This window comes from Calonectris borealis, chromosome 5 (assembly GCF_964195595.1).
Source record: "Calonectris borealis chromosome 5, bCalBor7.hap1.2, whole genome shotgun sequence".
Lineage (NCBI taxonomy): Eukaryota > Metazoa > Chordata > Aves > Procellariiformes > Procellariidae > Calonectris > Calonectris borealis.
In genome coordinates this window covers 26,423,442-26,437,479 of record NC_134316.1, presented here as the reverse complement: position 1 = coordinate 26,437,479, position 14,038 = coordinate 26,423,442, and the positions used below count along the sequence as shown (strand labels likewise).

At 48.8% G+C, this 14,038-nt stretch overlaps 1 protein-coding gene across 1 annotated transcript in view; it reads left to right on the top strand.

The window, feature by feature from the left end:
- The window catches only part of FLVCR2 (FLVCR choline and putative heme transporter 2), a 41,397-nt gene that overhangs the window by 16,603 nt on the left and 10,756 nt on the right, over positions 1 to 14,038 (top strand). Inside the window, exons 4-9 of the mRNA XM_075151501.1 lie at positions 3,867 to 3,934; positions 4,731 to 4,834; positions 11,727 to 11,837; positions 12,471 to 12,576; positions 13,018 to 13,129; positions 13,558 to 13,613. Coding sequence (XP_075007602.1) covers positions 3,867 to 3,934; positions 4,731 to 4,834; positions 11,727 to 11,837; positions 12,471 to 12,576; positions 13,018 to 13,129; positions 13,558 to 13,613 — 557 coding nt within the window. The remainder of the gene's footprint in view (positions 1 to 3,866; positions 3,935 to 4,730; positions 4,835 to 11,726; positions 11,838 to 12,470; positions 12,577 to 13,017; positions 13,130 to 13,557; positions 13,614 to 14,038) is intronic.

Here is a 14,038-nt window from a genome sequence, read left to right as displayed (position 1 = left end):
ATCTCTTCTCCCTTCTCAGTGCAGCAGTCTTCTAGAAATGCCCCACTCAGATCGCCCTTAAGCTCTGCTGGTTTGCACTGCAGCTGCTGTGGTTTTCGTTTTTTTTTTTTGTTTGTTTGTTTTTTTTTTTTCATAGTACATGTCCTCTCAGAAAGTGGAGATAGAAAAAACTGTCAGGCAGACTATGTCTAAAAGTTGGATTATGTCATCTGTTCAGTTCGCACTTACCCTTCAGGGAAAAGAAAGGGGAAAGCATGTGTTCTAATAGGCGTAAACAAGTCCTAGAGGAGAGAGGAGGGCTCTCAGTATGAAGAGCATGTTTAGAATCTGACCTCCCTGGGATAATTCCCTTCTGGCAGTCACAAACATTGTGGAAAGGCTGTTCAGTGGCTCATAATTCAGTCTCTCTTCCTGCCAGTCTGTGCGTTTACTCTGTTCCTCTCTGTCAGCCTCATGTCAGTCTCCAGCTTGACTTGAGATGGTGACTTACTCAGAGAGGGAACTATGCAGTGAAACTTTTTTTTTTTTTAACTAGTCTGGCTTTAAAATGGGGACAGTTTTTCCTACTCAAGTCAAAAGTTATGTTGGCCAAGATTTAAGACATCTGCAGCCACATGAGTGCAACTGAGTCATCCTCCCTAGCTAACACAAAGATATCTACAGCCTCTCTTAGCTTTTGTATTAGCATAGTGTGTCGGGGAGAGAGGGGGATACCTGCTGCTTGTTCATGTCTCTTGGCTGTAGAAAGAATGGGGGCCCTTACATGATGCCAGATCAGAACAGGTCTGTAGACCTCTAAGGTCTTGGATACTACCAGCAGCTGCCAACTCCTTTCCTGTGGTAAGACTTGCAGTGCTGAAAACATTGGTGGCACTGCGGCGATGTTAGTGCTAGTGCACTGTTTTTCAGGAAAACCCTCAGACAGCCTTTTTGCAAAGGCTGCTGATGTTGCTTCCATAAAGCTGGGGCACAATATGGAGTGAGCATTAAGAAACTCTGAGTTTATCGAGTTGGGCTCTGCACCAGAGAGCAACTGCATGTTGCTACTTGGAGGCAGTAGGCAGGAAAAGGCTGGGAAAGGCTGGTAAAGTGGGAGTGATGAGACAACCCCGAAGAATCAGCATTTGGAAAGGTGATGAGGCAGTGAGGAGGAGGCAGGGCAGTGAGATCTGCATAAGGAACCATTGTCCTGGAGGGTGAAGAAGAGGGAGACCAATAGTCTGGCATGTAGGTAATAGGCTGCTTAGCTATAGAAGACTTGAGTTCTAGTCTGAGGCTTAATAAGGGCTGCTTTTGGAGCCGTAGGCAATAAACTTCCCCTTTCTGGCCTCTGTAAAATAGAGGAGACACTGTGAGGTCTCAAAAATGTTCTTCTACAGCACATTACAAGCAAACCATGGTAACTAGCTAATGAATCAGATGGGGCTGGACTTTCAGATGTCCTGCTCCCTGCTACTAGTTCTGGTTTTCCTCATCTGCATGGGCAAATGGGCACTGCCCCACTGGAAACAACCCTTGCCTGTTTTATGGGCATTCAAGCAGCTGCAATTTATGGAGAAACTTCACTGAGCAACTGTGACATGCAAACTGCCTACAACTTTTGCCAGCCCTCGCAAATGCAAATTCAGCACATTGTCTTGATTCTTAGAATATTTTGCCTGACTCTGGTGCCAAGTGTTGCTGCCAACTCTGCATCGCTTTCTGCCCAGCTTGGGAGCAGGGGCCCTTCTCTCTCTTGGAAATCGTGTGCATCGCAGAGCTGCTGTGAAGCTGGCGTATTGACAGGATCAGCTACCACAGCAACGTCTGGCTGTCCCCACAAGGCTGCTGTCCTCTTGGCTGGGCAAGAAGTAGAGGTACACAAATGACTGATCTATGTTTATGTCCAGCTTTGAAGTGAAGCAGTAGTGGGTAGAGGGACGGTGCTGATCTGCCACACTCCCATGTCCTGGCACTGCGGTTTGTTGTGTCTCCTAGTGAGCAGGGCGCTCCAGAGGTGGAGATAGGATGAAGCCAAATTAGGCTCTTATGGGCTGTTTTGCCATAGCCAGGTGTTGCAAAGAGCCAGCTTTCAAGGCCGTAGGGTGCCTCCTTGCTGTGGGATCTCTAATTGTTCTCCCCCCTCTCTGGCTGCTGGCCCTGCTGGAGTTTCCAGCCTTTCCAAGTAACTCTTGGAGAGGATTGGGTGGATTCCTCCTGCCTAAAGAGCATGTCACTCAGCTTACTAGCCTCTCCTGTAACCTTCTGACACATGCTTTTGGAGCAGGGAGCGTTGTAACAGGCAATTGGCTTATTTGGGAACACTTGCATAAGATTCTTCATCTGTTCTCTGTGCCGTGAAGCTGGAGTGAGCTCTGCTTAATATTGTCAGAGACGGCGTGTGAAGGAAGTGTGATGTCCCCTCCAGCTGCCAATCTTGTGGCTCCTCAGAGTGTTTCATGAGCTGTGTAAGGCAGCGGGAATCCAGTATCCCAGTGGAGGAGTGGGCTAGGCACAGGATCTCTGAGTACTTCAGGGTCAGGGGAGCTGGAGGACTTCAGGGTTAAGGGAGCTCAGGGTTTTGTTCCCTTTGTCAAAGCTCTGCATGCTAGACTGCACTTCGGTATCATGTATTGCGATGTTTCTGCTTTTAGCTGAGGCTGAAAGAGGAAAAGTAGGAAGTGGGAACTTAACATGTATCTGTTCTGTCAGGATTTCAGACATTTGTGCCAGAGTTTTTAAACCCATGCCTCCTTATGGAGTCTATAGATGTGTGAGCTGCAGTGGTGAAATCTGTGTCCCCATTCCTCCCCCCACCAGGATCACTGAAGCCTTGAAGAGAAACTAACTGCAAATGTAAATGACTTTCTGAGAAGACAGTTGTGCTGACTGTTACAGACCTCATCCACCTGGGGAAGGCTTCTCAGTATCGCCCAAGGTGAGAGTGTAGCCATTGCAGTACTGCTGGTCCAGTGCCCCTGTGGATGTTCTTGTCTACTATAAGCAAAGCTCTTGTTTTTTGTGCCCTTTGGGAAAGCATTTAACTCAATCAGAGTTGCCTGTAAGCTGGAGCAGGGTGTCTGAATGGGGTTTGACCAGTATCACCCCAACAGTTTCCATTCTCACCTTGGGTGATACTGAGAAACCTTCACCAGTTGGCTGATGCCTGTAACAGTTAATCTAACTTCCCTTTCAGAAAGACAATTACTTTCACAGTTGGTTGTGTTTTTTTTCAGGCTTCAGTGATATCTTTTAAAATGCAAGACTTTTCCCATGCAGACACACACACCAGGTGCCTGGGGGAAGTGCTGTCTGTGCTTTACTATCGTCTCTGCTCCTACTTGCCTTCTGGTGTTTCTTGGCTTGGAGAGGATGTTTTTTACTGGCTCTCAACAGGGAGAGTGCTATCAGGCTCTTCTCTGGGAGGAAACCACACAGGTCAATGGCACTGGTGTTAATTGAATCCCAAGTCCTTGTTAAAAGTGTGGTGCTGAGGCAGGTGCTTTTCTAGTATTTTGTCTTGGGTGGGGGGAGGAGAGAACTCCAATGCTAAAGACGGATCTAGCTGTGAGGGAGGGTTGAGACCCTATGAAGGACTTGCAAGAGCTTTCAGTACCAGAAACGTGCACAGCCCTTCCTCTAGCTGCTATGGTAAGAACGATCCTGAAACTTCAGGGTGTCTCCTCCTGCATGCTGAGATCTGGATGTCCTTGGTGTGTATTTCTTTCAGTAACCTATGTCTAGCCAGTCTGGCTGGCTCTCCTGAGACTCGGCAACCTTGTTATGGATTGCTGCTCCCAAAGATCTCTCTCTGTGTTTCTACCCTTTCAGTACCCAGCAGGAGAGTAGCAGGCTCTGAATGTGCTGCATTTTTATCCCCTTCTCAGGTCTGAATACAGGTTGCTTCTATGCCCTGTCCACTCTGCTGAACCGCATGGTGATCCATCATTACCCAGTAAGTGCATCCAACCCTTGTGGCCCTCTGATGCTTGCTGTTGTCCAGCACTGGCTGCCCAAAGAGAGTCTGTGAGAAATGCAATGCCGCAGCGCTTCTGGCTGTCTCTGGCACAAGCTGGCTGACTGGCTGGCAGGAGAGCATTGGTTCCTTTAGTTCTTTACACCACCTCGTGCAAAAGCTGGCAAGCTCTGGCAAAGACAGCTCCTTTACACCCTAAATGACAGCATTTTCTTCTGAGGAATTCTTCCAGCAATTGCCTCCACCCTGTAACTGACAGTGATTTCTTCCGGGACATCTGCAGCAGGAGGCTGCCCATACTCGCGCTCTGGTGGCAGAAGGGTGGGGTGCCTCAGTAGCTGAGCTACTGTAGAGCTTACTGCTGGGGCTGCGTGCCAGAGAACTCCTTTCCGTGCTGCCTTACAGTGGGTCCCAATATTTCCTGGTCGATCTGGCCCAAATCCTAACACCAGACAGCAAGCTTCATAGGGGTTATGCTGACTGCTCTGAGAGTGTCTGTTTGCGCTGGCCAGTGCTCACGTTTTTCTCTGGGCTGGCTCAGACAGAAGTGCCAAAACACTTTTCTTCATGGGCCAGAACAGGGCACTGCATTGGCTCATATTGGGCCGAAAAGTGTTCTCGCAAAGGCTAGTTCTGGTTAGTATGTTACCAGCAAAAGACATGTAGGGGACACTAACTTTGGTGTCTCTTCCTGTCTGGTTTCTCTGCACTTTGCTTCTTGTTGGCTATGACTTGGCTCCTGCATTTGTGTGAGTGTGTGTGTGTCTCACCACAGGGGGAGGAGGTGAATGCTGGCAGGATTGGACTCACCATTATACTGTCGGGGATGGCTGGGGCTCTGATCTCCGGCATCTGGTTGGACAGAACCAAAACCTACAAGTAAGTCCCTTGTTTGCCTCTGTGCCCCTAGTGACTGGGCTCTTCCCCCATACTGTGCAAGGAGCAACCCTGTGCAGTTGCAACTTGGCAGTCCAGGGACTGAGTCAGTGGAAGGGTTTGTGGAAAAAAAATATGGTTCTTCAAAATCCAGTTAGTCTAAAGTGAAGTTTGGAGCTGTGTGTTAGTTTGCACTGGGCCCATACAAGGTCTGATTCTAGTGGTCCCTAGGGAGGCACAGGGAGAGGATGGGATGGCCCAGCAGCTGCTTTGTCAGGGATGAGAGAGCTCTTGGCACAAGCAGAATCAAGACTGTACCAGACCATTTCTCAGCCCTTTCAAACCAGCTTCTGTGAATCTTTGTCTAGCTTAATGAAAGGCGCATTGAATCCAGTGCCCAGAGGCATTGTGTGAGGGCGCGTTGCTGTATTTAGGGCAGGCATAAGGGGTATTGGGGTTGCGGGTGGATGATTCTGGGTTTGCTGCCTGGTGGGTTGGGAAGGCAGATCTGGCCAGCATACCTGCCATCTGCAAAAGGACAGCTAAGAGTCTTTGGGTGTTCTGCAGCTCCCAGTCCTCAGGAACTCAGATCTCACTGACAGACCTCTGTAGGGTGTCCCGAGGGATGGAGAGTGCCTCTCCTGTCTTATGTTGGGGTCCATGTAATCAGCTTTTCAGTTCCCCTGCTGGCTGTGAGAACTGTGCTATAACCCATTGTCTGAGCAGGTTGGGTGAGAGGGGGCTTTACTGGTGATGTGCTGGTGATGAGCTGAAGGCAACTTCGGAGTTCTTTTCCTTGCAGCAGCTTTTCATCTGGGGGAGTTCCACTGCCATCTTGGGCCAGAAAAACCTGTTCTTATCGTGGGCAGCTTAGCTGTGGGCTTGCAGCTTCTGAAGCGGCCTCTGGCCCTAGCTGTCAAGTACAGGGATCAAAAATGGAGAGGAAATGGGCTTCTCTAACAAGAAAGAATGGTAGCAGAGGACTCCTGGGGAAAGAGGAGCAGATGGCTAATACAGAGACTGGCAGGTCACTCGTTGCTGTTTCTAGATCATTCTGTGCCACTGAGTAGTGCTCATTTGGTAGTCCTGGGAAATAGAAATACAGCTGTTATGAACTGCACTAGCTAACCGTGCAATGTAACTTGTGTCTCTTTCCAGCCCGGGGCTAGTGGTAAGGTAGCCTCAACTGGCACTGCTAGGGTGGATGGTCTTCCTGATACTCCCGAAGTGGAGCTAGGTTGCAGCACAAAGGCTGAAGAGCTTTGTGGCTCACCAGGCAGAGCTGGGACTTGAAATTTGGCAGAATGGGAGAGGGGAAAAAAAATAAATCCTGGATTTTTTCCATGGCCGCTGCTTACTTGGAGGGACTACGTAGGTGGACAGAACTGTCTGAGAGTGCAGAAAAATAGGGCTATGCCACCCATGGAATTTATTCTACAGACCCCAGGGGCTATCTAGGAATAGATCTAGCCTTAGGTGAGGAAAAACACTGCTAAGAATGTGTTCTCCATTGCAGGCCACAAAGTGGATTTTTGTGGACCTAGCAAAATTTTTCTGAGTGCTACAGAGTCTTTATTTAGCCCCATTTAAAAGTCTATTTAAAAAAACTGTCAAGATGCCAGATGTTCTAGGTAGGTACCCTCCCCCTTCCCTCCGCTGCTCAGATAGTGTCAGGAATGAAATGGTAAGCACATGAAAATCAGGAAGAAAAGATGTCAAGTCCTTTTTTTAGTCAGCTTGGAGAGAGAGGGAAGTAAATGAATGGGATCCAGCTGTGATTGAGGGGAGCAGGGGGAGGTTAATAACAGAAGGAATTGCAGAGCTGTACATGCGTGTTTGATCTTTACTGTCCCATCAGCAGTTCCTTGAAAGGGTGAGGCTGTGCTAAGTCAGGCTTTCCCCATCTGTCATGCTCAGGCACCAAATGGCTTTGCATTCTTGCTTTTATTTGGCAGGCAAGTCCCGGCAGCAGCCTCTGCGCTGTTCTTATTTTTGGAATTAGCAGGCGCAGGTTTGGGCCATCCAAATACGCGAGTTATGTTGTGACAACTGAGCGGTCCCACAACTGGCGCTGCCTGTGGTGGGATGGCATGTTGGGAACAGCCCACCTCTTCGAAAGAACACGTTTTGACATCAAGTTAAACGGGGCTCCATGTACATCCTTCAGGTTCCTGTCTTAGAGGAGAGATGGGGCTGTGACATCTGGAGACTGCTGGGTATTGATATTTGTGGGGGAGTCTGGCTCAGAATCAAGGGCTTGGGGACTGGATTAATCACCACTTCTCTTTGGCCACACTTTGCTTTTAAGGGCAGTGTTCACATGGCCTCTGGTCCAGCTGGTTCCAGACAGCGCTCTCTGCTGTCATCGCTGCATCTCCATAAGGCAAGATGTCAGAAATATCCATCTCTCTCCATTGACTAGGCAGAGGACCCCGAGTGGTGTTTAAACTTACGTCTGTACAGACCTGAAGTGTGTTAAAGTTTGGGGGAGGGAGGAAAGACTTGGATATTGGAGAATGGGGTGCTTGGGTCTCTTCCACTGAAAGGTAAATGGTCTCTCAGCCTAGCCTGGCCTGCAATTTGGGTCTCCTTGTTGTAGCCCTTTTCCAGGTTAGTCCTTGTGTAGTGGATATGCCTTCACCCTGTCCTGCCGTATCTTTTATATAAATAATTTACCAAGTCTGTCCTTTTTTGTGACCTTCATACAGGAAGAAAGTGGCATAAAACTGAGTGCTAAAGGATGAAGGGGTGGTGAAAACCAAACCAGCCCTCTCCAATTCTTCCCTTCTCCAGCATCTGACACTCAGTGTCTCCAGCAGTGAGATCCTTCTGGGAGTATAGGGATAAGGCCTTTGTTCAGGGTCTTGCACAGTCTGGAATGTGCTGTCCTCATGGCAAAGCCTGTGGAGGCCATCTGTCATCCCAGTCCATACAGCCTAGCACTTTGGAGCTGCACACATCCCAGTGAGCAGCTAAAGCTGTGTCACGTGGCTGTGGCTTTCCCCCTGCCCCTTGTTTGTTTGTTGCTTCAGATGTTGCTTGACTCTAATGTTTTCGCAGCTCCGATCCCCTGTGAGACTGGTCCTGTCCCTTTGGCTTTCCTCACCCGAGTGACTTTGTGAGACACGGTTAGGCTGGGCCGTGCCCATTCCTTGCTCTAGAGCTTCCTCTGGAGTTGGGTGAACAGCAGGAGTTGTGCTCTCCATTTCAGTCCTGTTCCCTGCTGGTGCTGGCCCTGTCTGGCTTTTTTCCCCGAGGTCTTTCTTTTCTCACAGTCCCTTGTGTGAGCTCTTTAATCTGCCTCTTCATAAGGGTAGGGGATGTGGCTGGGAGGGCAGATGAATGTCAGGGCAGCTTAGGTTCATCTAAGTGATAAGCGTGTCAGCTCCTTCACAGATTTCCCTCTGGCTCTCACGCAGAGACTTGGCAGCTGGTGCCTTCGTAGCACTGCTTCCACATCGGTGCGCTGGGCTTCCTTCCCACATCCCAGAGCACAGAGGTAGGTTAACCCCAGTTGTCCTAAGGTGATGTAGCAGGGTGTGTAACTTCCAGCCTGCACTCACTGCACTGGACAGCCTTTCAAGGAGACTGGTTGTACCTGTCCATGTAGGGCCATCATGGGAAAAGGTTGCTAAAAACACCAAGATGCTATGTGAATGTCCTCTGTGAATATGCTGCTCCTTTGGGTTCTTATCTCTCCCATAAGATATTTATGGCTATGACAAGAGGCTTATCAAGCAAAACCAGGCATTATTCCATGCCCTGTTGCCTCTAGGGCCACAGAGCATTCTTCTTGTCCTCTAGTGAACACTCACTTAGCAAGACCCTGGGGTGAGCTCTAGTGAACATGGTGACAAAGGCCACTTCCTGAGAAATGCCCTGCTGCAGGGTCTTTCCCCACGGGTTTGTCTCAACTAAACCCTTTGTTTGCAAATTTTGGGGTCTTGTTTAGACTGCGGGGCACTAAATCTCCTTTTCTGTCATCAGTGGTATGCTCAGGGGAGCAGGGTCTTGCTAAAGTCTGGTTTAGTATAAGTCTGCCTGTGTGCTTGAGGCTGTTTCCTGCAGCAGGAGTTGCAATCAGGGCTGTCTGTTCAAGTCCCAGTTAGGGACTGTGTTGGGCAGGCAGCCGCTCGGTGCATGGCTTCAGGGTGCTTCCTGGTGTGTGATTTCCACAGCGCGCAAGCCTGCAGCCTTGTTCTTTCACAAGGGTCTTTTGATTCGTTTTGTCCTGCTGGAGCCTAATGATTCAGGGAGGCAGGTCAGCGAGGGAAGCTCATCGTCTCCTTGAGCCAGCTAATGTGCAGTAGGTGTGGTACCCATGGCAAGACGGAACTGTTTTCTCCCATTTTGTCCCCCACTTACTTCTGCAGTTCCAATGGAGAACACCACTGGCTTTAACCTGCAAGAGCTGCCTGCTTCTCTGAGCTTGCCTGCTCTAGTTCTCGGTGGGGGGCTTCATGTTCTGGGAACTTCTTTCTTGCAGCTTGACTAATGACATAGCATCAATGTGAAACAAAGTCCTGACCACATCTGGTCACTAACTCATTCATCATCTTTGCCTGGAGATGAGGAGCAAAGCACAACTGAGGGCAACTGTCATGACAGAGTGAATCAGATATAAACTACTTAGAATACTTGAACCATAAGCCTAGGAAACTGGGTGAGATTTTGTGGGAGTATCTGGAGAGCTCTGCACTGAGACCAAAACTGGCTGTGGGAAGAAAAAAAAAAAAACCCCACATGTGCCAAGCGTCCCTGCTGGCCAAGACTAAGCTTCTTAGGGTCACAGCCACCTCTTGGAGGCCTGCACTGTATTTTAGCACTGATTGCCATGTAGTTTGGAGACTCCTGTTTATGGAAGGAACACCCAGTTCAAACTTGGTCCATGCAGCCCAGGGAGCTGTAATTCTAGCCTTGAACCCCCTTCCGAGTCAGCGCAGTCCACAGCTGCTTGTCAAGAGATGGGAGGCATAAGAATTCACAGGAGATATCTGAGGAACCCTGTATTCAGCACAGAAAGGCTTTTACCTGCTTCTTGAACTAGATGATCTTTAAGGTCCCTTCCAATACAAACTATTCTATGATTCTCTTCCACTTTCCTGGGGCTGCTCTCTAACTCCTCTGTCAGTCCTTCATTTCTTCTCCTTCTGCAGCCTCCAGGCTGTGTGCTGGCCATGTAGCAGCTCTCTATAATGGGTTATAGCAGAAGTAAGCAGCCCCTTTATGCTGCCTTCACAGGTGACTTTTTTCCTCCATGAAAGCATTGGAAAGAACATCTTCTAGAAATTACATAGCATTGGAGGTGAAGGATTTGCCTACCCCTTTGACATAAAATAAAACTACTTGTCACAGCAAAATGTTTAGGCTTTCAGTGCATTCAATGTGTCTGGTGAACCTGTGTAAGCATGGCTCGATAGTTGAAGTCTGAAATTAGCTTCTCAAGCTTGTATTTGGATAAGAAGTGACGTAGGAGCATGCAACCCACTGACTTTAATCACTGCCAGCAGTGAGGGAGGACAGAACCTTAGCTGGAACATTCTGGTTTTATCTGTAGTAATTCAGTGTACTGGAAACATTTTATCATGCAATATAATATCGGCTGCCCGTTTGGGGTTGGGTTTTTGGTGGTGGTCATTTGCATTAAAAACGAAAAAAAAAAGTGAAAACAGTTTGAGGTTTAGTTTCTTTAGTAGAATTCTAGGAACTGATACCAAACACATTCTTTAACGGATTAAGATGAAAATTTGTAGAAAGTACACAAGTAGCTAGTGGTTATACATTGAACTTCTTCCTAAAAGACAATGCCCAGAAAGTTAATCTTTTGCCAACTCTGGTAACTGTTCTGCTTCCAATAGCCTGGTGGAATTTCAGTCAGGTAAAGGATTTACCTTTCCTTCCTTCCTTTCCAAAATTGCATACTGTGAAGGGCTACTTGCTACCTCCTGTACTGGAAAGAGCCGTGGTTTTTTTGGATGTGGGAAGAGTTTCCTTGGTGTCTAGTCAGGGATGACAATTGCTAGCGTGTCAGTTCTGGTAAAGCTGGCCTGGGTTGCTGCGTGTGTCTCGCAGTACTGAGCCTGCTGATGTTCCTCGGCGTGGCCAGGCTGCAGCTATGGCTGTTCCCAGGATCTGCCTGGCATGCTTCCTGGGCCTGGGGTCTCTTTGTCCCCTCTGCCCAGAGATGAGAGCTCCTGGTTCAGCCGCCGTTGACCATGGAGCTGACACTAGTCCCGCTAAACGCTGCTGAGGCTTGAGGGTGAGGCTGTGAGGGCAACCTGGCTTACACGTCACCTCTCCAAGTACAGTAGGCAGTTTAAACAGAGAAAGGAGCAGCAATTAAAGGTGTTTTGGATAGCATTGAAAAATACAGGCCCATAACACTGTTAGTGTTCACTTTGCTTTCCTGCTTGGGAGTGCTTAATCACCTCAGCTCCTGCTTATAAATAAGCATGTCCAACTGGTTGTAGTACAGAAGATGCCCAGGAAAGATTAGTAATCTTTTTATTTGGCTCTTGTTCTCTCCCTCAAGAGGAAGGGACCTGTCAGCCCATGGTAGGATCTGAGCTTCTTGGCTGCCTCATAGGTGCCTCCTTATAGATGTGATGCCCCAATCCCACAGGGGGCAAAGCCCCTGGTCATGAAGTAGGGATGTGAAAACTCCTAGGTCCTGTTCTTGCTTCTGCTGCTACCCTGCTGTGTGTGCAGGCCCTTCTGTGCTCTCTGTTAGTCCAGTTTCTTTGTCTGCGGTAAGGGTGTCAGAGAGCTGTGCAACTTTTTTTATTTATTTATTTTTTTTTTTTAAACCATGTGCTGCAAACTATACCAAGATCTCTGGGCGAAAAGAATGGGAGGACTGGATTAAATAAAACCCTGACTCTGCTTTTCCTTGCAGACAGACAACACTAGTCGTCTATATCATGTCTCTGGTGGGAATGATAGCCTACACCTTCACTTTGAGCCTAGGCCACCTCTGGGTGGTTTTTGTGACTGCAGGCATGCTGGGGTAAGTTCATGTGCTTTCTTCTACATGTGAGCTGTTAGGGGATGAGCAGGGAGGCAGAGCTCATGGCGCAGGAGGGACTGGGGAGAGCCATAGCCTGTGTGTGGCTCCTGCATGGTTTAAGGACAAGATGATCTGTTCTTCCCATCTCTTTCTTCTATGTGTTTCATTAGTCAGTGACATTAGTGTGGCCCTGCTCAGCTGCAACTGCCTTAAATGTTCCAGGTAATCAAGTGAAAGCATTTGGGAAGCGAGAGGTACCACAGCCCCACAGATGACCAATGGGCAGGAATGAAAAGCATGTGGGCCTGGGTGGCTGTTTGATCATGCTGGCGATGATGCCCCTTAGAGTTACTTCTGGGAGATGCCGCTTTTAATGCTTTGTTCTTGTAGCAACTGGCAGCTCCCTGCTGACCTGGCTCTGTGCCTTGTGGCTGTGGGCCAAGGTATTTCTGGGTAGGGGGAAGACCTGCGCCATGGTGAGGGAGTCAGACAGCTGCCTGGGCTGTGACAATGCTAGGGGAAACATCCCGTGCAGTCAGTGAAGCATCCCAAAAGGGATATGGGCTACACTGGGCCTCTTCAGTCTTCCTTCTGGCAGTTGCTGAGTCTTCCTTTCTGTGTGTTTCTTTACAGGTTTTTCATGACAGGATACCTTCCCCTGGGCTTTGAGTTTGCTGCAGAGTTGACATACCCAGAATCAGAAGGAACATCATCAGGGCTCCTTAATGTCGCAGCACAGGTAGGTGTGCTTTTTTCCCCTTTGCTTGCCTCTTTATAGGCAGAGAGATTAAATTGTAGTTTCTTGTCCATGATCTAAGCACTCCAGGACGTGGCTTTTTGAATTATGTTCCTCATGGCATTTCTGTAGTGGCCCCCATTCTGTTTCTGCTTAGGAAAATCCATCAGGATGCCAGTCATCCTTGCCTTTTGCAACATTGCTCCTAACAGCCAAGGACCTGGCTCTTCTCCAGTGAGAGATGGGATTCCAGCCTTAAGGGTCACCTGTCTTCCCATCAGCTGCAAGGAGGTGCCTCTGTATGTGTTTATAACCAGACTTTTAGGCTCGCTAGGCCAACAGCTTGGCTGGCCTGTATGCTCTGATACTCCGCTAAAGCTGTGAAGCTGTTTGGGCTGCTTTATAATAACAGTACCGCTTGACACTGCCTTTGTTTGTTTGTAGATTTTTGGTATTGCCTTCACCATTGGTGAAGGGCAAATCATGGATCGCTTTGGGACGAAGGCAGGAAACCTCTTTCTTTGTTCCTTCCTGCTTCTGGGGACCATTATGACAGGTAATTAAATTTTTCAGTGTTCCTCTGCTGTGACTCTTCCCCTTGGGCTTGGCATATGAATTGAAGGGCTTTTGTATATAGTGGTGCCTGCAGGAAAGGGCAGGACCCACACAGCAGTCCCACAGCAATGCTGCTGTGCTTCTTCAAGTATCTGGTCTGTGTTACAAAGATGATCCAAGGCTTCTAGCCCTGGCTGCTGGCTGGGGCCTCAAAGATGCACCTTCTACGTGCTGCAATAAGGAGTCTCTATCCTGCCTGTTTCAGAAGTGCTCTCTGCCTCATCCAGGAGAGTGGTTTCCCTTGCTCACCGTAATGTGTTCCTGTCTCCTCTGGGGCCTCTGCTGCCCCTTTGAGTCCTGGGGAAATTGATTTGAGCTCTGCATGGTGACTTAACTGCCTTCACATCTCTCTTCCTCCCTCTGTCTCAGCATTCATTAAGGCTGATCTCCGAAGACAGCAGGCCAATTTGGATAATGAACAGACAGTGAGTAAATCCCCCTTCAATCCCTGCTGTGCCCCTGCTATTAGCTCAGGACAACACCCAACCTCTCTCCTTTCTAGGAACGGGGCTGGCCCTTTCTGAGTTACGATTGCAGCTGCGATTCTCTTCTCTTATGCCACTGCTTCTTGCCCAACCTGTGGGGAAGCTCCTTGTTGGCATTTTCAGACAGGTGGCTGTAATCCCAGCTCCGCCAGCCGCTGGGGCCTCTGTTTGCTTACTGTTAATGTCACGCAGAATCTGTAGGGTCTGGTCCTCTGGGAGTCTGCAGGGCTTCACACATCTTTGTATTGGCTAGGGACAGATGTAGGGCAGCACTGTGCTCGCTTCTCTCCCCTGACAACGCGCTGAGCCCTCCAGTACGTTGCCCTTGTTTAGAGCTGGGTAACAGTTATTCCAGGCCCCTAGGG